The 26881-nt window shown below is 37.4% G+C and overlaps 1 protein-coding gene across 3 annotated transcripts in view; it reads right to left on the bottom strand.

The window, feature by feature from the left end:
* Positions 1-26881, bottom strand: part of ACVR1C (activin A receptor type 1C) — a gene marked incomplete at both ends in the record, with an annotated part of 88596 nt that overhangs the window by 16147 nt on the left and 45568 nt on the right. The window contains 4 exons of one of the 3 annotated variants that reach the window (XM_080689768.1): positions 1429-1585; positions 3643-3810; positions 6379-6609; positions 11225-11464. In XM_080689768.1, coding sequence (XP_080545894.1) covers positions 1429-1585; positions 3643-3810; positions 6379-6609; positions 11225-11464 — 796 coding nt within the window. The remainder of the gene's footprint in view (positions 1-1428; positions 1586-3642; positions 3811-6378; positions 6610-11224; positions 11465-26881) is intronic. The other 2 variants (XM_080689769.1, XM_080689770.1) reach the window with 2 other exon arrangements.

Genomic DNA, 26881 nt, shown 5'->3' with positions numbered 1-26881 from the left:
GTGCGCCCATTTCTAAGGCCCTTTCACCACTCCACTGGGATTCTCCTCCATTATCTACACTCGCTCTTGTATCCCAATTACTCCTTAGCTTCCACAGGTGAAAGAAAATATATGTCCCTTTATTTTTTGGATGGGTGACTCTCACTTGATTCTCCAGGTCCACTTATTTTACTGTAAATGACATAATTTTGTCCTTCTTTAATGCTGAGTAGAATTCCAAATTATATATCCCCAAATTTTGTAATCTATTCATCTGCTGATTGGCACCTAGGTTGGTTCCATGATTTGGCTATTGTGAATTGTGTTCCTATAAATATGGATATGCATGCATTATTATAATATTCTAATTTCAATCCTTTTGGAAAGACACCAGGAGTGGTATAGTGAGATTGTATGATGGATCCCTTCTCAATTTTCTGAGAAATCTACACATTGATCTCCATAGCAGCTGCACTAATTTATATTCCTACAAACAGTATATAAGAGTTCATATTTTTCTACATCTTCACCAGCATTCATTGTTATTTTACTTCTGATGATTGCCATTCTAATTGGGATTAGATGGACTCTCGGTGTGGTTTTAGTTTGCCTCTCCTTGTAATATCTTTAACTATTTTTTTTTTTTTTGTGTGTGTGTGTGTGTGGTACTGGGGTTCCTGGAAACCCTTCTACCTCCAGGCTACACTCCCAGACCTATTTTATACTTTTTTTTTTTTTAATTTGGAAACAGGGTCTCTTTAAGACGGCAAGCCTGGCTTCGAACCTGCACGATCCTCCTGTCTCCACCTCCCAAGCGCGGGGATTACAAGCGTGCGCCACCATGCCCGGCTGTATCTTTAACTATTAAGAAAATTAATTAATAAAATATTAAGGTACTTATTATATAGTCCTTATTATATTCCAATATATATTCTCTATCTGTTGTTTAGAACCTAAACATGTAGAACTAGCCTTGAATTTCAGTTCATTTATGAGGTAAAGAAGCTTTTGAGGAGTTATACACTGCCGAGTATTTTTTGTTTTATTTTTATCTATAGAAGAATGTATTCTCAAAAGGTGGTACATGAAAAATAATATATTAGTGGCCACACACAGTTGTGCACATCTGTAGTCCCAGTACTTGGGAGGCTGAGCTAGGAGGATCACAGGTTCTAGGCAAGCCCTAGGAACTTAGCCAGACCTTCATTAACTTAGATCCCATTGCAAAATTTAAAATGCCCAATGTCTACTATTTACGCGATCAAAAATGCCAACTCTTGCACTCTCTTACGACTGTGCCACTGACTAATCAATGGCTCAGAAAAGACTCCTTGTTTTCTTGGGCCTAATGTTTCCCCTCCGGTCCTGAGCCTTCTAGAGGCACACACTGCAGGCATTGTTGGGTTTTGATCCATTGTGAATCTTAGTACGCTTTCAAAGTCACCTTACCTCTTGGTTCCCACCTTAGGATTCTGGGGTATGTCAATCGTGTTCATTATGGAATCATGCTTCACAGCCAACCCTAAGTCTGCGATGGCACATGTCTCACACTTTTTCACTAAGATATTCTTTGATTTTATATCTCGATGAGCAATAGCAGGTTTACCTATGAAACATAAGAAAAGCACATTCGTGTTGTTTGTTGTTGTTGTTGTTGTTTACTGAAGACCAAGTCTGTCCACGAGGAATAATTTCAAAGACTTAACTCTAATGTCACCTCCATCTTGACCACCCATTCTATACACCGCATATCAAGTTCCTCATTTTGCTCTTCATAGCTGTTAATTCTATATAATAATCTTGAGTGTCCATGCGCATGTTCAGCGGTTGGTCTCTCTCAACAAAACTGTGAACTGAATGAGAGGAGTGGCTTTGTCTACTCATCATGGGCCTTACAACACTAATGGGAGGCACTAATCAATTACTTTTGGAAAACAAAAAGGGGAGAGAGTTGCCATCACTGTGTGAACTTAAGAACAGAGTAAACATTTCTTATAAAACAAGTTTCAAGCCGGGCGTGGTGGCGCACGCTTGTAATCCCCGCGCTTGGGAGGTAGAGACAGGAGGATGGCACAGGTTCGAAGCCAGCCTCAGCTGGCTTAGGAGACCCTGTTTCCAAATAAAAATATAAAATATAGGTGTCTGGGACTGTAGCCCGGAGGTAGATGGGTTTCCAGGAGCCCCAGTACCACAAAAAATAAAAAATAAAAATAAATTAATAAAAGAAGTTTCAAACTTCTACTATCCTAGACTGATGATTACCGAATGTAGCCCAAAGTCCCTGGGGGTGGCTTTGAGACTATTTTCAGACTGCATGTCTATGTGATGCCACCTTTTCTTTGCTTCAGACATAACAATATATGGAGACAGATTGCATGAAGAACAGGTAGAGAAATCCAGAAATTAAGCCAGACATTACAGAGACTTGCAAAAATGTAAAACAAAGTCATTATTTCTACTAAATAGTATTATGTTTAAGAAAAAATGATGTAACATTTAAAAATTGTTGTGTACATAAAAACGTAATTGGTTAATTGTTTTAAGTAACTTTTTAATTTCTTAATTTTAAGTTTTAATATAAATATTTAAAAATATGACCTACATACACAAAATTGTGGGGGTTTTCAGCAATATTCAAGAGTACAAAGAAACAAGAGTTCAAATTTGAGAACCACTAGCCTGATTAGACAAAGGCTTTTCTAGCGTCAATTCTCTATCAACTCAAAAAACTGAAGAGGTGATGAATATTTTTTAGCCTTCAAGTGCTTGATTTACAAAGATTTTTCATCATTATGTTATACATTCCAATTATTTTTCAAGTTTTCAAAGTTAACACTTAAAGAAGGCATGGTGGTATATACCCATAATCTCAGCTACTCAGAAGGCTGAGACAGAAGGAGTGCAAGTTTGAGACCACCTTAGGTAAATTAGTGAGATCACATCCCCAAAAGATAAACATTTAAATTATTTATAGTCTCTGAATATGGATCTTTTATCACAAAAGCACAATCTCCAAGGTATATAGGATAAATGGCAACCACAGAGCCATTAGTAATTAATCTAACTAATCTAATTAATTTGCTAATACATCTAACAGGTAGAAAGCTCAGCTCAAGATTGGTAGGGGGAAAGTGTTGTAACAGAAATATCTCATTTTCAAAAATCTGGATATAGTTACAGAATACATGTAGTTAAGAATTTGGAGCTGGGCATGGTGGCACAAGCCTGGAATAATAATCTAGTTTATAATAAAAAAATATCATGGATAATATGTAAAATGATGCAGCTTCATTTTATTTTGTTTTTGTTTGTTTGTTTGGTTGGTTGGTTGGTTGTTTGTTTTGTGGTACTGGGAATAGAACCCAGGGGCATTCTATCTCCAAGCTATCCCCCCAGCCCTATTTTTTATTCTTTATTTTGAAACATGGTCTCACTGAGTTACAAAGAGCCTCACTAAGAAGTTGATTCTGGCTGTGAACCAAATCCTCTTGTCTCAGCCTCCCAAATGCTGGGATTACAAGCATGTGCTGCCACGCCTGGCTTTCAGCTTTATAAAGTACCTTTAGTGTTCTTTTATATTTCATAATTGTAAAGACCTAAAATGCAATTTAGTTGTCTATCCTTAGATTCAAGGAGAAAACATTTTTGAAAGGAAATACTGACCTTGTGTACCAACAATCTCCATGTGGAGGTGGGCCAGACCACTAGCTATGGAAAGTGCCAGTTTGATCATCCCGGCCACTGTCACTATATTTCTATTCAAGTAGTCATATAAGGAGCCCTGCTCGTGATACTCAGATACAAGCCAGAGTTGAGTCCAAGTTCCATTATCTAGCAAGAAAACACAATTAGGTGCTATAAATATATGTTGAGAAAGAAGCAAAAAACTATTAACAAATGAGTCAAGGAAAGAGGAAGTTAGTTATGAACCAGTGACTAACAACTGAACAACTGCCTTTTTATACCCTCTTATCAATACCTGCTGGCAATAGTAAGCACATTACAAGAGAAATTACTGAGAGACGCACTTGGATTCAGTGTTGTGTTATACTCAAAGCTTTTAAGAACAATTATACCAATAAAGATCATAAATACAGCAAATTTACACAAAGTATTGTTGCTATCATAAAAGACCTAACTTTCTAAGACTGTCCATACTATTTACCTTTCAAAATAAAAAGTTGATGATTTTCCCCAAAAGCTTTTATGGAGAGCCAAATACAATTGCTAGACATTTTTAAATAATTTACTTCATTCAACCAAAAGCTAATCAAGCTTATTTACAACCTTCTAGCAGAACATAAATTAACCCAACTTTTCTTTATGTATTAGCAACCCCAGAATTAGCTTTTCCTTTTTAAATAATGTCTATAATAATCTAGGCAATTGCGACCAGTTCTGACACTCAGGGAATGGAATCTATAAGAAACATTTGCTAAGCACCTCTCCTACCAGGTGTTTTATGTGTAGGAACTGTTTGTTATCCAGATATTTAATTTCCCAACTCAGGTCATAATAAATTTCCTAAGAATACAAGACAACTTAACATGATAAAGCTCACTCATAAACTGGCGACATACAAAATTCACTCTTTTCCACAGTCTGTCCCTGATCGCTCTCTCACTTCAACATCTGTGTCTGACAGTTAACTAAAAAGTGAAACTGTGTTGTGCAATAGAAAGAAATTCATGAGGATGAAAGTGATATTAGTGACTTTCATTTGGTATTGTGCATAAAATGATGAGCTGGTAAGGATATAACAGAGACCAGTTAAACTAGAGAAAAACAGGAATATCCCTCATGTGCATAATTTTCCATGACCCAACAAACATCATAATTAAATTAACTGCATTAAGATGATCCATACAGCAGCTGTCACTACTGAATTGATAGCTTTGTTAATTAATCTATCTAGTAAAGAGCTCAGCTCAAGACTTAGAAAGGGGGGAAAGTTTTAACAGAAATATCTCATTTTAAAAACTCTGGATATAGTTTCAGAATATATGTAGTTAAGAATTTGGGGCTGCGCATGGTGACACAAGTCTAGAATCCCTGTATTTATGAGGCTAAAACAGAAGGATCAGAGGTTCAAAGCCAGTTCAGCAACTTATCAAGACCCTACTTCAAAACAAAAAAAAAAAAATTTAAGAAGGGCTGGGGGAGTAGCTCAGAGGTGGAATGCCCATGGGTTCTAATTTCTAGTACAAAAAATAAAGTAATAATCTGGAAAGAGACTGGGTGTGGTGGCACACACCTATAATCCCAGTACTTAGTTCAAGGTCAGCATGCAGTAATTTAAGGAAACATTGTTTTAAAATAAAAGATAAAATAGGGCTGGGGTATAGCTCAGAGGTAGAATGCTTCTGGGTGCCCCCCAAAACAAAAATAACAAAAAAGATTTTTGAAACAACTTTTCAAGCTCGTTTTAGTTTATTCAATTTTTCTCTAGCAAATCAGGAATGGCAAATCATCTGCAAACATAGTTATCTATACCTCTCTTTGGCCATGTAACTAATAATGAATACTTTTGTGATCACATTTATAGTACGTCAAAATAACCACTGGTGTTTAGTGTTCACAGGCAATGGTGGATATCTGACATCCACAGATAACTTATTTGTTTTAGCCTCTTTTTAGATGAAGTTGTGTCTCCTTTAAAGTTCTTCATGAACACTTCTAATTAGATGTACAATTTAAAATTTTGATTGAACAAGGTTTTGTACACTTTTATTCCCTGTTTGCCCTGTTGAACATTTAAATGAGTAAAATCTTTATAGAAAGAAAAAAGAGGGCACAAGTAACCCATAACCTTTATATCTAGAACCTGACTACTTGGACACATATGCAATATTTTAGTAATACTGATTTAAAAAGAAAAATATACGGTCCTTAAAAGGAGGAATATTCAGCTGATACTCACTGGCATATCTAGACCTTGTGATTAAAATACTAAAATTCTTCCAGCCTGGTAAATAAATAGTTTCTATTCAAAAGTCCATGTGACATGCCTTTGCCCTACACATCCAAATGCCCCGCCTTCCAAGATGCCTCTGGCTCTCTCTATAACACAGCAGTGACTAAAGAAATGGAACCTAGCATGGCAGAGTGTTCCAGGACCAGCTTCACTGGAGGTGTCTGCTTTGATTCTTTGGTCCCTACCCCGCAGGAGTCATCAGATACTTCAAACTCCAACCTGGCTACATAACCACCACGATTCACATCACTTCCTTGCCTTGCTTTATTGTTTACATATATTATCTGTGGAAAAGGAGAATTTTCTTTTCTCAATAAAGAAATTAGACTTTTCTATAGATTTCACTGGTACAAGCAGATTGATTACTCTAATTTGATGAAAGATGTAACATTTTTATTTGCTAAACCCAGTGAAGTTGAAAATACCTTTGTTGTCAGCCGCAATGAAGCCAAGGATGTTCTCGTGGCGTAGCATGACTGTCTGGTAAATTTCTGCCTCACGAAACCAAGACCTTTCATCTCTGGAGGAAAATATTTTCACAGCCACATCTTCCCCACACCATCGTCCATGCCACACCTCACCAAATCTGCCTTTTCCCACTATTTCCTGAAGTACTATAGTCCTGGCAATTGTTCTTTGAACCAAAAGAGGCAAACCTAACAAAAGAAAAGGTGGAATGGATCATTATAAGCAAACATCAGAAAAGAACTGTCACCGTTTTCATATAAAAGCAAATATTTTAGCATGTTAATAATTTTATCAATTTCAAAGAAATAAGCACCATTAAATCAAAGTTAATGTCAAGACATGCTCAAGAAAATACTCTAAATTGTTAAAATGAATTTCTCTTCTTCTGTTAACAAGTAAATATTTTTGGACATAGTCTGATATTGCAGATACTTGATTTTCAAGAATTACTACAAATGTCCCTGAATTATCAATCAAAGCCAATCAAGTAGCTAAATATCGAAAGAAAAAATATTTTATTAAAGTACAACATATAATGTATGGATCCTGGTACAACTAGAAAAGCAAAAGAATTCTTGGTAATTTTTTTGAAACCAAATTAAAATTTGAAGGTGAAATACCAAATTCAGTGATTGAGTGAAGTACTGATGCTGCGCTAAAAATATAGTCTCTATGGAATTAAAAAATTTAAGAAAATATATTCTTAGTTTTTCACTGCAACAATTGGTAGCCATGGGTAAGTTATTTAACCTCTCCAAGTTTTAGCTTCCTTCTCTGAAAAAGAGGAATAATTATATTACATCTCTCACAGGAATAATATAAGAATCATTAATCATGTTAAGTACTTACTATCTGGCATATTACATGCTTAGTAACAGTTAGCTTCTTAATATTTATTAATCCTAGCATAGATTACTTATAGCCAATAATATTAATAATACCACTTCTAAAGAGATACTCTTTAAAATTCTTTCTATTGGTGCATTTTTTGTGTGTGTGGTACTGGGGTTCCTGGAAGCCCTTCTACCTCCGGGCTACACTCCCAGACCTATTTTTCTTTGGAAACAGGGTCTCCTAAGCCAGCGCGTGCGGCTGGCTTCGAACCTGCGCGATTCTCCTGTCTCTGCCTCCCAAGCGCGGGGATTACAAGCGTGCGCCACCATGCCCGGCTCTATTGGTGCATTTTAATCATATGTCATAATGAAGTTTAGAGCAATAGAGATGTACATGCACACAAGGGAGCCTCCCCCAGCTACTTTGGCTACACTATCAAATAAAAACAGCATGGTAAATTTTATCCCTATAAACAAGTACATCTCGCTTTTCAAAATATGAACAGAAGGGAGACTGAAAAAGAAATATGCTAAATGCTGTGATTGTTCTTTCTATTTGGTAGAATCAGGGTGAATTGTGATATTCTTCTCCATTTTCTCCATTTTTATAATTTCCACAAATGAATTTTTATCACTCCTATCATCGGAGGGGAAATGGGTTAAAGTAGATACAATACACTAGAAAGTGGTTTTTGTTGTTCTAGCACTGGGTGGCCAGGATAGCAGCAGCCCTGTAGCTCCTGTGCGCACCAGCCTGCCCCACAATTGACCCACTGTGTATTCATCTTTGTGAGCACCAACCACAATGGCTAAATAGGCACACGCTCAAAATTCACTGTTGAATCTCAACAACTAGCCACACAGAAAGATCTTTTGAAGTCATCTGTATGGCTCAACCTTAGTATTTATTTATTTATTTATTTATTTGCGGGTCTGGAAATGGAAACTTGGCATTCAATCTCCGAGCAATACCCCCTGCCCTATTGTTTTATTCTTTATTTTTAAACAGGGTCTCACTAATTTGCAGAGGGCCTCACTAAGTAGCTGAAGCTGTCGACGAACCATGATCCTCCAGTCTCAGCCTCCCGAATGCTGGGATTACAAGCGTGCACCACCACACCCATCTTCAACCTTAGTATTCAGAGATGAGAAAATGGGGACCCAATAGTACTCAAAGTCTTGCCAGCATTATGCTGCTGCTGGGAAGCTGATCCAGAACCAAGATAGTGGTCTTCTGCCCAAACCCCACTGTCTCACCACTCGGGGGCATGACTGTAGTCCTCCCCTTTGGGAAGACTTCTACAGCATATGGCCCGGGTTATTTATGATAGTCTATTCTCACTAAAAGTGAGAGTTATAATTATGAGGCCAAATCTCTCAGTGTCTCTCTCCCCTCACATTCTTATACTCAAGCAATCAGACTAACAAAAACATCAAAACCAAAAACATCATCACCACCAACACAATAATACATGGATAGAAAAATCGATAAAGCAACTTCCTCAAACTGCAATCATCCAACATACGATCAATGGTACAGACCAGGGATAAGAAAGACAATATGAAGGATACAAAGTAGAGCAATTAATTTTTAGACAATAAAAACTAAAGTTGCTTTAGTATCCTTCAAAGCAACCACCAAAAATGAATTAGTCTCTTTATGTTTTAAACCCAGAAATTTTATTTGAAGATACATAGACTTTTCTTCTAAGTGTAAGTTTATTTTAATCTTTTTGCCAAGGATTGTAGAGACTGATTCCTGCCTTAGGTCACCATCCATTAGGATTGTTATACCATGAGATAAAGATGCAACCTATATAATCTCTTAGAAGCCACCTGAGACACGATCAACTTCCAAAGACAGGCCAATAAAACATCAGTCCATTTTCCTCTCTTGCAGATACTACATTGCTTTGAAATGTGTCCCTGACCAGGCCAGGGATAAGCCTCACAATTTTTGTTTCTCAAGAGCTGACAAAGCTGCCACCCCTTAAAGTCACTTGACCAATTAAGAAGCAGAGGAAGCAGAACCACTCAGTCTCCTGCCCACGGTGGGCAGGCCTTTGTAGCAGAAGCTTTGCAGCAGAGAAATCCAGCTTCTGATTACCGAAAGCAGAGAGACCATTGGCTACTTTTAGCCAGTGCTCACTGCCAAACATATGCAACTGACTTGGGGGGGGGTGCCCCAAATTCATTCATATTGGTCTTTTAAAAACTATCTGTGTTTTGATACATTTACTTTTGTATTTTTGCACAAGAGATCCTAGAATAATCAAAGAAAAAGTCCAAAAGTCAATAAACACAGATTTAAATTTAAAGATACAAAAACAATTTAAAAACTTAGCATGAATTTTTTATTTTATACCCTGGCTCTTGACTATTTTCTTAAATTAAATATCCAGTCTCCCGCTTTAAAATCTATATTATTTTTATTTGAAAAAAAAATCCTTGGCCATCTTAAATATGTTTCAAGAATATCTCCAATATATACATTTCTAGCCCATCATCTTCAGATGAACCAAAATGTCTTAGTGGGGACTAAATATATGGTTAATAATTGTTTAAATCTTATAAAGAAATTACATACATTTTTAAGAAATAAGGCACAAATCAGAGTTCTCTGTGTCTAGAATGTTGCCAGTCTCAAAAAAAAAAAAAATGGGCATAGTGGGCCTCAAAAAAAAAATGTAATATTGAAATAAAAAAGGTACTGAATCCTAAGAACTATTACTTTTAAAGAAAAAATGTGCAGGGCATGGTGATGCATGCTTGTGATCCCATTCCTTGGTAGGCCAAGCAAAGGCTGATCACAGGTTCAAGCCAGCCTTAGCAATTTAGTAAGACCCTCAGCAATTTAGTGAGGCCCTGTTTCACAAACTAAAAAATAAAATAGGACTGGGTGTGTAGCTGAAAGGCAGATTATGCCTGGGTTCAATCCCCAGTATAAAAAATATAATTTTAAAAATTCTTCTATCTAATAATTAATGTAGTTTAGATTCTACTTTTGTAAACTTTACATTTTTGAGATTTTCTTTCTAGTTTTTTTTTTAAGTATGCTACTTATACATTGAGGGTGTATTAAAGACAAGTGAGATCAGAAGAGGACAGGTGATCATGTCCCCAGAGGCAATAAAATATCCTTGACATCTGGAGGGCATAACTATGCTTCTCCTTTCTGATGAACCAGAAGTGACTTTATGTTGCATATTGATGTTCACATACACACACACATACATACATACATACACACACACACACACACACACACACACACACACACACTCCCCTGTAGTGCCTACAGATTCTGAAGACCTTCATAAACCTAAGCAAAAGTGCTAGAGCCAGGTGCAGTGGTGCACACCTGTAATCCCAGTACTTGGGAGGCTGAGAGAGGAAGATCACAGGTTCAAGACCAGCCTAGGCAACTTAGCGAGACTTTCAGCAACCTGGCAAGACTCTGTTTTAAAATAAAAAGTAAAATAGGTCTGAGGGTGTGTTTTGGAGGTAAAAGACCCCTGGGTCCAATCCCAAGTATTCTCCCCACCTCAAAAAAAAAAAAAAGTGCTGGAAAAAAATGGTGCTTTGCAAAACTAACTACTTTCTCCCAGAAATCACTGCCTTAAATATAGAAACCCTGTCTTGTGTCCATAAAACAGTACCAAGAAAGCAATGTCAATTGTTGCTAATCATACTAGGATAAGGTAGAGAGGAAAAAAGAGACACTGGGGTTCAAAATGCAAACCTAAATACATGAAGCTGCAAAAAGCAACTGGAAAGACTTTTAAATCATGGCAGGTCTTTTCTTCATCTAGTGCTAAAAAAAAAGTTTCTACACCAGAGATTACATGGACCTCATCAAGCATTTAAAATAATGGAACTCACAGTACTTGGGCACTATTTTGTTTTTATAAAGTTTTCACTTATTTTTAAAACTAGTTTTTTTGCTGAAAAACGGGCAGTGTCCACCTACCAGAGCCAGATCCAGAGGCTGTTACATCACAGATCAGATCTTTGAGGGTTCTCCCAGCATTAACCAGATTGCACTCAGAGAGCGGTTCCTCCACATTCAGCCTCTTTTTCCTTTTGTACGTACACTGTCGGCCTTGGCATGCCCATATTGCCAGCATGATAGCCATGGACAGGAGGCAAACAGGCACACTAATTACAACGGTCAGCTCCATGGGTCCAAGCTGTGGGGCATTTGGTGATGCTGCAAGTAGAAACAGACAGAATATAACAAGATCATGGAAAATAATCAGTGTATAAGAGCTTTATTAAACTCTTCAAGGTATTTGGCACTTTTATGTCTACACTTTTCTTCCCATTTTTCATTAGCCTGTTCTTAGAGCACATGCATCCATACTTGCCACAAGTAAGTATAGGGCCCTTGAGATGTACTGTTACTGTCCCAGGTACTGGAGATACAGTGAGTAAAGAGCCCACATCCCTACTCCTATGGTGCATACAATCTCAGTCACACAGCTAAGCAGAGAGATGTGACAGGAAGGTAAGTAGGAAAAAGTGCAATGAAAATAAATAAGCAGGGAAGAGGGTCATGGCAAGAGGCCGGAGGCCTCTGTGAATGAAACAAAGTAGCAAGAACTGAAATAAGGCAGGGACAGCTGAAACACAAAGTAAAAGTAGCTGAGACAAAGGAACAATGAGTGAAACTAAGTAGCAGCAGCTGACAATATTGCAGGAACCTGTGCTTCCAGCAGAGAAGAGCCAGGTAAGGGGCAGGGAAATAGGAGTCTGCTATGTCAGAAGCAGCATGGGCCTGGAGTGCAGCAAACAAGGGAAAGACAGAGGGAACGGAGTCAGGAAGATGAGAAGGGAACATCATGTGTGTATTGCAGGCTAGAAGGTGAACTTAGTGCATAGAATCTTAGTGCACAGAAGCTGTTATAGAGTTTTGAGCAATGAGAGATGTAAAACAACTTTTGTTCAAAGTAGCTGCTATTTGAATGAACAACAGAAAAACAACGATACAAGCAAAGTGACCAAGCTAGGCATGATGGTGCAGGCCTGTAACCCCAGTATTTGGGAAGCTTAGACAGGAGGATTTCAGGTTTGATGCCAACCTCAACAATTTAGTGAGGCTCACAACAACTTAGCAAGACCCCGTTTTAAAATAAAAAATAAAATAGGGCTTGAGGAGTAGCTTGGAGGTAGAATGCCCCTGGGTTCAATCACCAGCAGCCCACACACACACACACACACACACACACACACACACAAAGAAAAAACAAGGAAAGAAAAGAAAAGCAATTGATAATCAGGTGGGAAATAATGGTCTTGGCCAGTAACCGTACCTAAAATAGCATTTTCTTCTTCCTCTTCCCCATTCAGTCTCTAGACCCTTGTACCACATCACTTTAATTTCTGGCTCGTATCAACACACACACACACACACACACACACACACACAAACACACACACACACACACACACACACACACACCATATTCATTTATTTATTACTCAATTTTCTCCAAGGAGAGGAAAAAGTTGACCTGTTTTGTTCCACCAAGTCCTCACCATTTACAACAGCGTTTGATACAAAGTAGATAACCAGGAAACCAGTAAATAATAGTTCTTTTTTTCTTTCTTTCTTTTCTTCCTTTCTTCTCTCTCTCTCTCTCTCTCTCTCTCTCTCTCTCTTCTCTGCCTCTGTCTCTCTCGTACTAGGGATCAAATTCAGGGCTATACCCCCAGCTGTTTTAATTCTTTTTTGACACAGAGTCTTGCTAAGTTACTCAGAGCCCCACTAAGTTGTGAAGACTGGCTTTGAACTTGGCATCCTCTTGCCTCAGCCTCCTGAGAGCTGGGATTACAGGAATGTAGTAAACAGTTCTTAAAGGGCAGTTTCACTAAAAGTCCTATAAGCTATGTTTTTGGTAAGTAAAGTGGTGTGAGAGTTTTTGTTTTAAAATATAAATGTGATCATTGAAACCAAATAACCTAAGGATATACCTAAATTACAACTCTAATTTTAAAACACATATAGCTAAGTTTTTTTTTTTTGCTGTAGCTCCATCTTGAACTTAAGACACCTTTTTAATTTAGAAAAGGAGTGATATATGAAAAATCTATGATGTCAGATATTTCCTGTGTTTTTCAAAAGTTGTTTTGACACTTAAAACTGTCTCATTTTCATTTCCTTCTCATTCACTGAAGACAGACTCAGCATCAATTTCATTTTATCCTCGTGTCCTACCATCGGGGATGTCAGTGTTTGTTTTTAACAAGACTTGAGATATATTTGATAGAATCTGAGAACAAAATTGAGGAGAATTAGGTTCTTCTCAAATGTCAAGAAGAAGAAGAATAAGACAGGTTTTGTAAAGAAAGCCTGGATCCGATATAGTCTACCTCCTTCTCCAGCTAAACCCTGGAGACTGCTCCTCGCCACAGTTGACTCTGTGTAGGCCAGAGAGAGGGTCACTATCTGACCGTACTTGGAAAGCGACAGTATGTCTGCACCTGCTCCGCCCCTGGGACTCTAAACAGCTGACTGTGCTGTGGGTCCTGTGGTTTGTATTAACTGTGCTGGGCTGGCAACTTCCCTACAATGTGTCCAAAACACACAAGTATCATTTGGAAACAAACATTACTTAATCCTAAGTGGGTAAGAATTAAGTTTCTCCATTTTCAAGGAAATGAATGGAACTGGAGAACATTATGCAAAGTGATATTAGTCAGACACAAGATAGTAAAAAAAAAAGTCAGCTGTTCTCCCTAATATATGGAAGCTAGGGAGAAAATGGGTCATAGGCAGGACCCCAGACAAAGAAGGAAGAAGAAAACTTATATGAGTAAAGAAGGTGACCGGAGGGAGATGGGAAGGGGGTAGAGAAAAACTCTCAAAGGCACATGGTGTACATTCGCGAACATCAAAGTCAATCACGACACTGAACAGGGGAAAGAGGGAGGGGGAGGGAATGGGGTGGGAATTGGGGAAGGGCTAAATGAGTGATGCGTGCATGTATGCCCCTACCATCCTGTACCTCATCAAGATGTATGATTACAATGCACCAACACATTTTTAAAAAAGAATTAAATCCCTCAGAAACATGTTCCTAGAAGTTTCACCAAAAACCAGGCACGGTTGTGCTTGGTAGTACACACTGGTAATCCTAGTACTTGGGAGGATGAGAGAGGAGGATTACAGGTTTGAGACAAGGCTCTCCTCAACTTAGCAAGACCCTGTTTCAAAATAAAAACAAATAAACAAGCAAACAAGCAAAAAGGGCTGAGAGTACTTGAGAGGGAAAAAATGCCTCTGGGTCGAAACACCAGTACCAAACAAACAACAAAAATAAACAAGTTTCACCATAATACTAAAAGCTGTTGGTCTATTTATTATCAGCAGGTAAAAGATTTGAAACTCTTAGGTGAACCTTCAAAACATAATTCCAATTCCTCTGCTCTGCCTAGTGAATTTTACATGGTCACCAGTTCTCCTTACACCGAGGTCACAGTGTCCCTCTGGGATGACTGGGAGCTGTACAGGTGCATAGGAGGAAAGCTTGGCTCTGAGTGTTTTTTGATAGGTGCTAAAATAGTTCTCTGATGACTTTGCCTGGGAAATCATTAACCATGGTCTTTGCAACTTCTATGGCCTGTGGTTATAAAAGAATTTTATTGTCCAATTCACGTGATGTTTCAAACTGCATGCGTATTTTCATGATTTCACAGAGATATTCTAGGTATTCTAGGAAAGACACAGAATGCAGTTTAATCACCTGCATTAACATGTTTTTCACGATAAAGTTCCACTATTGGATACATTTATATGGCTAAATTATTTTTGATATGTGTTATTAGGACTACGAGTATAAACATTAGCCTTGAAAAGCCTATTGATTGTCTCCATTTTAGTAAAGCTCTATTAAGCAGAGCTCAGATCATCACTATGGCAACCAATAAAGAGACAAAAGGTCAGCAACCCTGAAAATAGAGTAATTTCCACAAAAGTGCCATGCTCTGGTGACAACGACTGCTCCCCGGGATTTGTATTACAGATGGGTAATGTTTCTACTTTTCTGAACAAATTTACTAGTACAAATTAGTAAGGAACAACAAAAAAAAAAGAAGATTAATCAACTAGAAAAAGGTTAGCAATATCATCCAGAAAGGATCCCTTAAATCCTTATGGGCAAACATTTGTAAAACTATGCTATAAACCAAATGTTTATTGTAATCTGCATGGGTGATAAATTAAGAAAAACATGTATTCTACACACAGTAAATCATGGTAGTATTTACCTCTGATGAACATACTACTTTTTATAGCAGGCTCTATAGTCTTTTATTTTATTTTACTTTATTTTATTTTATTTTTCGGTACTGGGGAAGGAATCCAGGGGCATTCTACCTGCAAGTGACACCCCAAGCCCTACTTTTATTTTTTAAATTTTTTAAATTTTTATTTATTTAGTTAGTTATTTTGGTGGTGCTGGGGATGGAACCCTTCTACCTCTGGGCTACACTCCCAGACCTATTATATATTTTACTTGGAAGCAGGGTCTCTTAAGGCAGCGAGGCTGACTCTGAACCTGCACGATCCTCCTGTCTCTGCCTCCCAAGCACAGGGATTACAAGCGTGCGCCACCACGCCTGGCCACTTTTTTTTTTTTTTTGAAACAGGATCTCACTGAGCTGCAAAAGGCCTCACTAATTAGCTGAGGCTGTCTGAAAATTTGATCCTTTCATCTCAGCCTCCCAAATGCTGGGATTACAAGCGTGTGCCACCATGCCTGAATAGCAGGCTCTATATTCTTGATCACAGAGCTCTTCTTATATTTATTTATTTATTTATTTATTTATTTATTTATTTATTTATTATTTTTGCAGTACTGGGGATTAAACTCAGTGGCATTCTTCCTCTGAGCTACACCTCCAGCCCTATTTTTATTCACTATTTTGAAACAAGGCCTCACTAAGTAGCTGAGTCTGGCTGTGAACCTGCTATCCTCCTTTCTCAGTCTCCCAAGCACTGAGATTACAACTCTTGGCTAGAACTCTTCTTATTTGATTACTTCTAATTTGAGAGACTTTCTCCTCTCATTGACATGCATTCTCCATGGAATAAGGAGTTCTATGAAGGAGTTTTATTTCTTGTGGTACTGGGGATCTAGCTCTACCAATGAGCTAGCTTACCCCCCACCTTTTGAAACAGGACCCTTGAGCCTGTGATCCTCCTATCTTCGCCTCTCAAATATTACTATTACAGGCGGCTCCACTGTGCCCAGCTAAGGAATATGTTAAATTCTAAAAGTAATGTATGGGGTGCTTCACTGCTAATTCATTTTTTTTTCCTCCCTAGTAAATTAAATAGAAGAGGACAGAAAAATGAGATAAAAACACTAGCTCAGATATATGAAAGACTAGTTCACAAATATCTCCCCTAGAATATATTAGTCCAGCAGGCTGGGTGTGGTGGTGCACACTTGTAATCTCAGCATTTGGGAGGCTGAGATGGGTGGATCAAGGTTCGCGGACAGCTTCAGCTACGTAGGCCCTTTGCAACTCAGTGAGAACCTGTTTCAAAAATAAAAAGACTTAGCCCGGCATGGTGGCGCACGCTTGTAATCCCCGCGCATGGGAGGCGGAGACAGGAGGATCACACAGGTTCGAAGCCAGCCTTGCTGGCTTAAGAGACCCTGTTTCCAAATAAAAATATGAAATAGGTCTGGGAGTGTAGCCCAGAGGTAGAAGGGTTTCCAGGAACCCCAGTACCAGCAAAAATAAAAATAAAAATAAAATAAAAAGGCTAAAAACTAGAGCTAAAGGTGTAGCTAGGAGGTAGAATGCCCTTGGGTTCCATCCCCAGTACCGCAAAAAAAAAAAAAAAAACATTAGTTCAAGAAAGCACAAGGCAAGGAAGTACACTCCTTGCTTGTTATCCATGGAGGGTTGGTTCAAGATCTGAAGACGCTCAAGCCTTTTATATAAAATGGTGTAGTATTTGAACATAATACATATAACTCCCACATGTGTTAATTCATATCTAGATTATATATAGTACCTAATACAATGGTTGCATTGTTTAGGAAATGAGTATAAGAAAAAAGCATGTACATGTACCATGTAGACGTTTATTTTCTTAGTATTTCCAATGGGTGGTTGATTGAATCCTTGGATGTAAAACTCACAGATATGAAGGGCCGCTATTAGCAAAATAGAAAGGAATAAGAAAGGGGGGTGGAAGGAGGAAGAAAGAAAAGAAAGAAAGAAGAAAGGAAGAACATTTTTAATGTATCCTTGTGCATTTTGCACCTTTCCCTAGAGCCCTAGGTAGAGCTGGCGCTGTTGAAGGTGCTGGTGGTGGCAGCGGTCCCCGGGAAGCTCAGAGCCAGCTGAGAGGCTCAGCTCCTCCCAGGACACTCATTGCTCCCAGGGCTTCCTTCCCATACTTTTACTCTGTACTCCAAGATGGCAAATGCATCGAGATGAAAAGAAAAAGAGAAAGCACTGTGGGCAGGATCCTCAAGTCACCGCCCCTGCTGACCTCTTGTCCTTCTTTATGGAAAGTACAAAAGTATCAGTGTTGATGAGATTTATATGGCCTTCAACTGTAACAAATGTATATTTCTTTAGCATACACTATTAGAAGGCAATAACTAAAAATTAAGTGGAAATGTGTAATTGATGAGTTGCTTCAAACAAGTCATATATTGAATTTTCATTGGCTTGGCAATCTTAGGATAATATCTACATTCAATTCACCGACATTTTTTCCTACCGTATTTGAATGGCATTCATCTATTCCAAAATTGAGGGATAATAATAGAGCAATATATAGAAACTATTTGAGAGTTGAGAGTCTGGAGGTATATATACTGTCTAGATAGCTATTTAAAAACAAATTCAGGCAAAGAAAACAGAGGTCTTCCTGAAAGTGCAGTGTGTGTGTGTGTGTGTGTGTGTGTGTGTGTGTGTGTGTGTATCTGTGTGTGTATCTTTTTATGGTTGGTGCTTCCTCCTCAAAGGTTTTTGTAGCAAGTAATTCCAGAAACCTAAATGGCCCAAAACACACTAAAATAAATGAAAAACTAGCCAGGTGTGGTGGTACACACCTATAATCCCACTGCTTGGGAGGCTGAGACAGAAGGATCACAGGTTCAAAGACAGGCTCAGCAACTCAGTGCAACTCTATTTCTGAACAAAAAAATAAATAAAATAGGGCTGGTGGTGAAGCTCAGAGCTAGAACACCCCTGAGTCCAATCCACAGTATGTGCAAATACACAGGAAGACACACACACACACACACACACACACACACACACACACACACACAAGCTGAATAAAAGAGAATCTACAGACTAAGCTATAAAACCATTCCTTTTCCTTTTGGTAAAAGTTTAACACAAGTGAAAAGATAGCATTTTGTGAGGTTCAATCCATGAATGTGTAAATACCACATCTTCAACTGCCTTCTCATCCCAACCTACCAGTAAAAATGGAGCATTTGTTTTTCCAGCTCATGGTTTTGAAATGTTCTCGGGTAATAAGTGGTCAGTTGAATGATAGGGTGATGTTGTATCCATGTACCTTCCCTATGAACCTTCCATGATACAGGTCTCTGACTTCAGTTAAAGGGCATTATTTACAGCCCAGGTTTCTGGGGTGAAATAGTAAAAAATAATATGTACAGCAGACACAGAAGACAGACCCCATTAAGTCCCAAGACTTTAAAATCTGTTTCATTGATTAGTTTAGTAGGAATACTTCCTTTTGTCAAAACCAGAGTGACATGCTAAGCAATAAGAAATTAAGAAATCCCCCATATTCTCCAATGATCCCTGACTGCAAAGAAGTTAGACAGTTACTCTTCACAAAGCACTATGCTGTGAGAAAAGTTCTACTAACACAGACTTTAGGATGGAGAAGTATGACCTTTCCCTTGTCGTCTGTATTTTAAGACCTTCATGTAACAAGGCTAAGAAGCTAAGTCACGAGTGCTGGTTTGATCCGCCCAACATTCCCTTTTTATTTTGTCCTCACTAATTGCAAGCAGAGGCCGGACCTCACTCTATCACCCTCTATCTGTCCTGGTCCATTACTTCTTCCCAGTGACCATTCTAAGAGTCACTGGAAACAGTGAATCCAGTTCCACATTGATTTGCTTAGATTTTTCCAACCTGCTCCAGGCTAGGTAACAGCGGGTGGCCTTCCTTCTCTACACAGCAAGAATCACAGAATCCTGTCAGTTTGTGATCAATATGAACCTCATGTGCTGACAAAGAGCAGAGGTTTCTAATCTAAAGGTTCTACTAAGCCAGGATGGAGCAGAAATAACAGGACAATTATTTCCATCTTTTAACTGAATCAGATGAGCTATTGACAGGCCAGCCCATTGTTTGGTGCTAAATCTACAAACGGCTATTTGCATACTATCCTCATCTGACCAGATTTCATGATTTCATAGCATAAAAATAAAATTTTATGGAAACACCACACATAAGAATATTGCCAGGACAGTTTCATCTTGTGCTGCCAGTTTGGGGAAAGTGTGTAATGAACATTAAAAGGCTTTTTTAAACTTATTATTTGATATTTTAAGGAAATAAGTATTAAATTTGAAGAGTATAAACATTGGCACAGGTGTATGAAGACCTTTTACTCAAGAAGAGGTGAGATTAATAAAAAGTAGGAAGGAGAATTGAAATAGGTTCCACTATTAGTTTTCCTTAATTTCAGGGTAGTAAAAATAATAGTCTTTTCATCTCTGTTACCAAAACACATATTCTCAAGTGATGCATGTTTGCAAAGAAATTAGATAGTAATTATTCAGAGAATATTTTAGGCTTTTCCCCTTAAATCAAGATAGGGGAAAGTGAAAGTTCCTTGGAAGCAACCCTCATATCTCAAACCTCTGTCTTACAAGCTTATAGCGGAGAGCCTTGTTCAGAGAAGGTACTTAAAATATTGATGACAAGGGAAAAGTCACAGTTCTCAGTCCTTAGTCTACACTAGCATAATTTGTCCCAGCTAATATATTCACACAAAGCAGCTTGTTCGTGTGGAAAAGATTGATGTGGGATAATCACATCTTGACCTAGCTCAATGCCCTGCATATAATAATCACCCAAAACATGGTCAAGTAAAAACATAATAGTATTTACATGACTGATAGAGTAGAGCCTTACATAATGTATAACCTTCCATTTAGAACTTGCTATAAATTTTACTTTCAATTTTCTGTTACATCATTACGAACAAAGCTTCATGATTTAAATCAGTATACTTGTTTCTGAAGACAAGAAGTGCTTCCTTATTAAACTTTTAATGCACGAGTTTGACTTCTTTGTATGCTTATACTTCAGAGCACTTTTCAAAAATAAAAATCATAGCACCTTTCACTGTATAGGGAAAGAAAAGCCTGTCTGGCACACCTGTCAGGTGTGCACTGAACCCCCAGGAGAGTGAGCTATAAATGGATTTGTTCGTGTGATGGCAGAACAATTCCACAAGGGGTCCCATGAGTATTTTTCAGCATGCACACGTCACCTTATCCTGACTACAGCAATGGATTGGTGTCTCAAATAGAAAGCTATAAGAATGTTAAAAACAACAAATGATATTTTAAAAGAAATAAATAAAGATAGCAAGGCTTCTAACACTTCCTCGAGAATAATATTTCCTGGGTCTGCAAATTTTTTATTATATTATGCTTTAAAATTATTGATTTTTTATAAATTGGACTCAGTTTCGGCAGTTTATCTCTTTCAGAAGCAAACCTTTGGCTTGGTTTAAGTCTAATTTAGACACATGCCTAATTAATATGCATAGGACACCTAACATGAATGATAGAGATAATCAATCTTCCTTTTCCCTTTCCACGATGGAGAACAGAACAGGAAGGTAAGAATGGCAGAGAAGTTAACAAAGCACCCACATTTTAACGTTGTGCCCTTATTTTCTTTATTAAAGCTAATTATTTAAGTTAGTAAAAACACAATAGTATTATTAAAATAGTGTATTGAAATCTGGATGAAAACATCAGAAACGATTACTTTCCCTTTCCAGGATGGTATGTTTTGGTAGCAAAATGGGAACTAAGATGCCTGCAACTTGAAGGTTCTTGTTGAATAGTCTATTTCCATATGAAGGGTTGTAATTAGTGTAAGCAGGAATTAAACAGCCATTCCTATTAAAATTAACTTTATATGTAACAGATTTCTCTAGTCCAGGCTTCCTGATCTTGGGCTGGATGAATTTTCATGGGCAATTTTGGAGTGCTACTGATGCTATTTGACATCATGGCTATTTCTCAAAGCATGTCTCTGATGTACCTAGAATCACCCCAAATCATTTGTTCTAAACTGAAATGCAACTCAGTCACGAAACAAGCAACAAAATGTAATGTCTTTCCATAGAAAAGATGTACATTGGCCGGGCGTGGTGGCGCACGCTTGTAATCCCTGTGCTTGGGAGGCGGAGACAGGAGGATAATGCTGGTTCAAAGCCAGCCTTGCTGGCTTAAGGAACCCTGTTTCCAAATAAAAAAATATAAAAATAGGTATGGGAGTGTAGCCTGGAGGTAGAAGGCTTTCCAGGAACCCCAGTACCACCAAAAGTAAAAATTAAAATTAAAAAAAGAAAAGATGTACATTAGCAAACATATCAAAGTTAATCCCTAAGCCAAACATGAGGAGGGAGGTCGAGGGAATGGGGTGAGAACTGGGTAAGGCCTAATTGGGTGATGTGTGCATGTATGCCTCCACCATGTTGTACTCCATTAAGATATATGACTACAATGCACCAAAAAAATTTTTTAATATTAAGAAAAGTAAAATATAAAATTATATTAAGCAGAGCAATTCAACTATGTTAAGATGACAATATACTAAACTACTGATAGTGGCAACTATAGGACAGTGGATATAAACTCCACACATGTTGAATAGGAACATCTTATGCCCAATAAGGAAGCATTGGTCCCTACTCAGCTTGAGCCAACTGATGGCATGAGGGGATGCCAAAACTTCTAATTTTTCAAGACAAGCTACAAATCTGCATTCTTGTGTTAGGAATTTGCCTTAGTCCAATGGGCCACTATAATAAAACAACATAAACTGAGTAGCTTCTAAACAACATAAATTATTCCTCACAGTTCTAGGGGTTGTGAAGTCCAAGCACCTGTCAATTCCATGTTTGTAAGCACCCACTTTCTGGGTTTTGCTGAATCCTCACAGATAGGAGCTCCTGTCGGCCTCTGTAAGGGCATTTCTAAAGACTCCACCCTCATGTCTGAATCTTTCTCCCAAAGGCTCCAACTCCTAATATCTATCACCTTAGTGATTAGGACTTCAGAAGGGGATATTTAGACGATAGCAGACTTAATTTTTTAACATTATAAACAATGTTGTTTTTCTTTTCCAGAAATGATGTAGATAAACAAAACCTGACTGTGGGTTAGACACAACCCACTGACAGTAGAGCTCTGAGAGGTGGGTTGGTAATCTTAATTAAAATTGGATTTAGCCACAGCTAAATATGTAGGTCCTACTAAGTAAGCATTAAAGGCAACCAGATGTCTTTGAAACACTTATTTATAGTTCTTTAACTTTAGATTACTTACATTTTCATTAGGAAAAAATAAGCCAGATAGCACACAGGAATTTCCAGTTAAATAATATCCTTTGTCAGTTTTCTGCCATACCAACTCCAGATGTAAATAGAATTGTAACTTTCCAAAAATTTGTCATTAGACAAATGTGATTTTGAGACTTGATGTTTTTCACATTTGTAAAATATAAAGAATATATAGAAAAGTACATATATCATTTAGGTAAAAATAATAAATATTTTACTATTATTATTTTAGTACTGGGAATTGAATCCAGGGCATTCTGCCTCTGAGCTACACCCCCAGCCATTTTTAATTTTTAAATTTTAAAACGGGATCTTACTCAGTTGCTGACGGTCTTTCTAAGCTTATGAAGCTGGTATCAAATTTGTGAATTCTACTATCTCAGCCTCCCAAGTACTAAGATTACAGGCATGCACCATCATGCCCAAGTAACAAATAATTTTAAACTTCCAAACATAACCCACTTTTTCCCCACCCCTACTCTGAAATACCTCCACATGATCACAGCCTTGTCCACTACCCCAAGAAAGCCATTATCGTAATTTGAGGAAAAACTATTTCTTTGCCTTTAAGAATTAGTTGTATCGTTTTGTTTGGTCATTTTCATATTAACTGAAGTGAATTCCAACTATGGTTCCCAGAATCTCACTTCCTAAGTGTTTTCAGGTGCAATTTCAGATACTAATATACGCATTCGTGAATAAGAATGACAACAGTTTTCTTTTTTCTATTGCCATTGTTGTGTTTTTATATTAAAGTTTTACATAAAATGACTTTTGGAGGTTTTTTTTTTTACTTGCATATATTTTGAAATAGTTTATGTAAAAATTATTTGTTCCTTAAAGTGTAGCAGAATTTCCTGATAAATTGTCTTGGGCTTTGAAATTATCTTTAGAGGAATTTCTTTTTTTACTGCATGTTTTAAAATTACTGACTTAAGATCTGTAGTGTCATAAAGATACTGAGGCTAGTGAATCATCATTTTCTAGAAATTTATCTATCAGTTGCCAGGACCATGACATAGTAAAATCTTCCTTTGAGATTACGGACTTCTGTATGTCTCCTTATGGATCTGCAAACATTTTATTTATTTTGTGACTATATTCTTAAATATACATAAATTTTAAATGTTTGGGACTGGAGAATGAGCCCAAAGTGTCATTCATGCTAAGAACATGCTCTATCACTGAGCTACACCCTCAACTCAGATCCTTCTTAACTTTAGTAATTTCTTGCTATTAAAATTTATTTTGTGTTGGGGCCGGGCGTGGTGGTGCACGCTTGTAATTCCAGCATTTGGGAGGCTGAGCCCGGAGGATCATGGTTCAGGGACAGCCTCAGCTACTTAGTGAGGCCCTCTGAAACTCAGTGAGACCCGGCTTCAAAATAAAGAAAAAAATAGGGAAGGGGGTGTAGCTCAGAGGTCAAATGCCCCTGGGTTCCATCCCCAGACCCACAAAAATAAAATAAAATAAAATTTATTTTGTGTTGGGTTAGGGTAGTGGTGCATGCTTGTAATCCCAGTATTTGGGAAGATGACAGGAAAATTTCAGGTTGGATTACAGTGTCAGCAAGTAATGATACTCTCATCAATCTAATGAGATTCTGTTTCAATTTAAACAATAAAATAGGGTTGGGGTTTCATTGCCTCTGAGTTCAATCCTCAGTAAAACACATACAAACACACATACACACAGAAACACTTTTGCCTATCACTATTAAAAAACCAACACTTTTACTTGTTTCATGTATAAGACATATCTTATCCATTTTAATAATACATATTTCTAGTTTTACAATGATATGTGAAGGTTTGGCTTTCTTTGTATTTGTCCTCTTTATTTTCACTGAATTTCTGAGTTGGTATCCTCATCAATTATGAAAATTTTTGTGGATTATTTTCTAAAAACATGTTATTTTTCCAATATGATAATCTTTGGGTTTTTTTTTTAACTGCAATGCTTAGTCTACTTACGTGAAATGATATAGATTTAATTATTACTGACATATTTGGTTACTTTTTGTGACATCTGTCGTATGCTTCCTTTTCTCTTTTTTCTTAACTTCTGTTGGATTGTTTTCATTATTTTTATTTTTCCTACTGCAGATTAGAAGAAATATTCTCATTTTCTATTCTGTGTGCGTGTGTGTGTGTGTGTGTGTGTGTGTGTGTGTGTGTGTAGTGCTGGGGTTTGGGGTTGGAACCCAGGGGCATTCTACCACTGAGCTATACCCTCAGCCCTCAGACCCTATTTTTTCTTTACTTTGAAACAGGGTCTTGTTAATTCACTGCACACTGGCCTCAAACCTTGATCCTTCTGTCTCCACCTCCTAAGTACTAGGATTATAGGCTTATGCTACCATGCCTGGCTTCACTTTCTATTCTTTTTTAACTATAGAGAAATAACATCATACACATGTCAAAGCATATTTTAAATAATGTTTAACAATTTATTTACCTTGCTCCTAGACCAAACAAGGTCTATAGACCATTTTTAACTCCATTTATACCTTTCCTCACATATATAACACACTATTTTATATTCGAAGATCATTTTATATTATTTTTAGAGGTCACTGAGACATTATTATTTATGAAAATTAATATGCTTTAGGATCAGTCACATACTTATTATTTTCTTGATTTTCATTCATCTTTAATGTCAGATCTTTGGTATTACTTTCTTTATATCTGAATCATATGCTTTAGGGTTTCCTGTATTCTTTTTTTTTATTGGTGCATTGTAATCATACATTTTAATGGGATGCAAGATGGTAGAGACATACATGCACACATCCCCCAATTAGCCCTTACCTAGTTCCCACCCCATTCCCTCCCCTTTCCTCCTTTTCATGTTTGGCTTAGTGATTGATATTGATATGCTTGTTAAAGTACATTATGCACATTAGAGATTTTCCCTCCTCCCCCTCCCATCCCCTCAGTTGGGTTGCCTTATTTGTTCATCTATAAAAATCTCCTTCTTCATCCAGAGTTCCTCCTATGACCCATTTTCTCCCTAGCTTTCACATATTAGAGAGAACATCTGATTTCTTATTTTTTCTAACTGATATTATGCTAATCTCACTTAGCATAATGTTCTCCAGTTCCATCCATTTCTCTGTAAATGAAGTAATTGTGTTTTTCTTTACGGGTGAGTAAAATTCCATTGTGTACATATCTCATAGTTTTGTAATCCATTCATCTGTTGATGGACATCTTGGCTGGTTCCATAGTTTGGCTATAGTGAATTGTGCAACTATGAACATTGATACACATGCATTAATTTGGTAGTTTGGTTTCCTTTCTTTTGGGTAAATACCAGGAATGGCATTGCTGAATCATATGGTAAGTTCATTTCCATTCTTTTGAGGATCCTCAATACTGTTTTCCAAACGATTGCACTAATTTGCAACAATGTAGTAGGGCTCCCACTTCTCCACATCCTCAACAGCATTTGTTGTTGTTTTGTGTTTTGAATGTATTCTTCAATTATTATATTACTACATTTTCTGTGTTCTGTAATTCATATATTACTTCTAAACTGCTTTTAATTCATTCTTCAAAGATAATTTTGCTGGGTATATAATTCTTTGTCACCGGTTATTTTCCTTCAGAATATTGAAGATATGATCTCACTTTTTCCATTCTTACTACTTGCTATTAAGAAGATAACACCAGTCCTATATATTTTCCTTTGAATGTGATTTCTTTATTTCTTTGTAATTTTTAGGATCTCCCTTTGTTTTGCTATTATATAATTGTACAATGATGTGTCAGGGCTTATATTTCTTTTTACTTAATGTCTTCGTTTTCTTTGAATTGCTGAGATTCCTGGACTGGTGTCCTTTATAAATTCTGAAAAATTCCAAGCTGTTATCTCTTCAGATAAGCATTTTTGCCCAATTTTGTCTCTCCCCTCTTTTCGACTACTATGTATAAGCTATACATATCTCCTTACACTATGATAAGTCTCCTTACATTTTCCTCTATTTGTCATCCTCTTTTCAGAGTTCCCATTATGTAT

The sequence above is a fragment of the Muscardinus avellanarius genome, assembly GCF_963383645.1.
Source record: "Muscardinus avellanarius genome assembly, chromosome: 2".
Lineage (NCBI taxonomy): Eukaryota > Metazoa > Chordata > Mammalia > Rodentia > Gliridae > Muscardinus > Muscardinus avellanarius.
The sequence above is the reverse complement of the archived record's forward strand: the minus strand, read 5'-3'. Positions and strand labels throughout refer to the sequence as shown.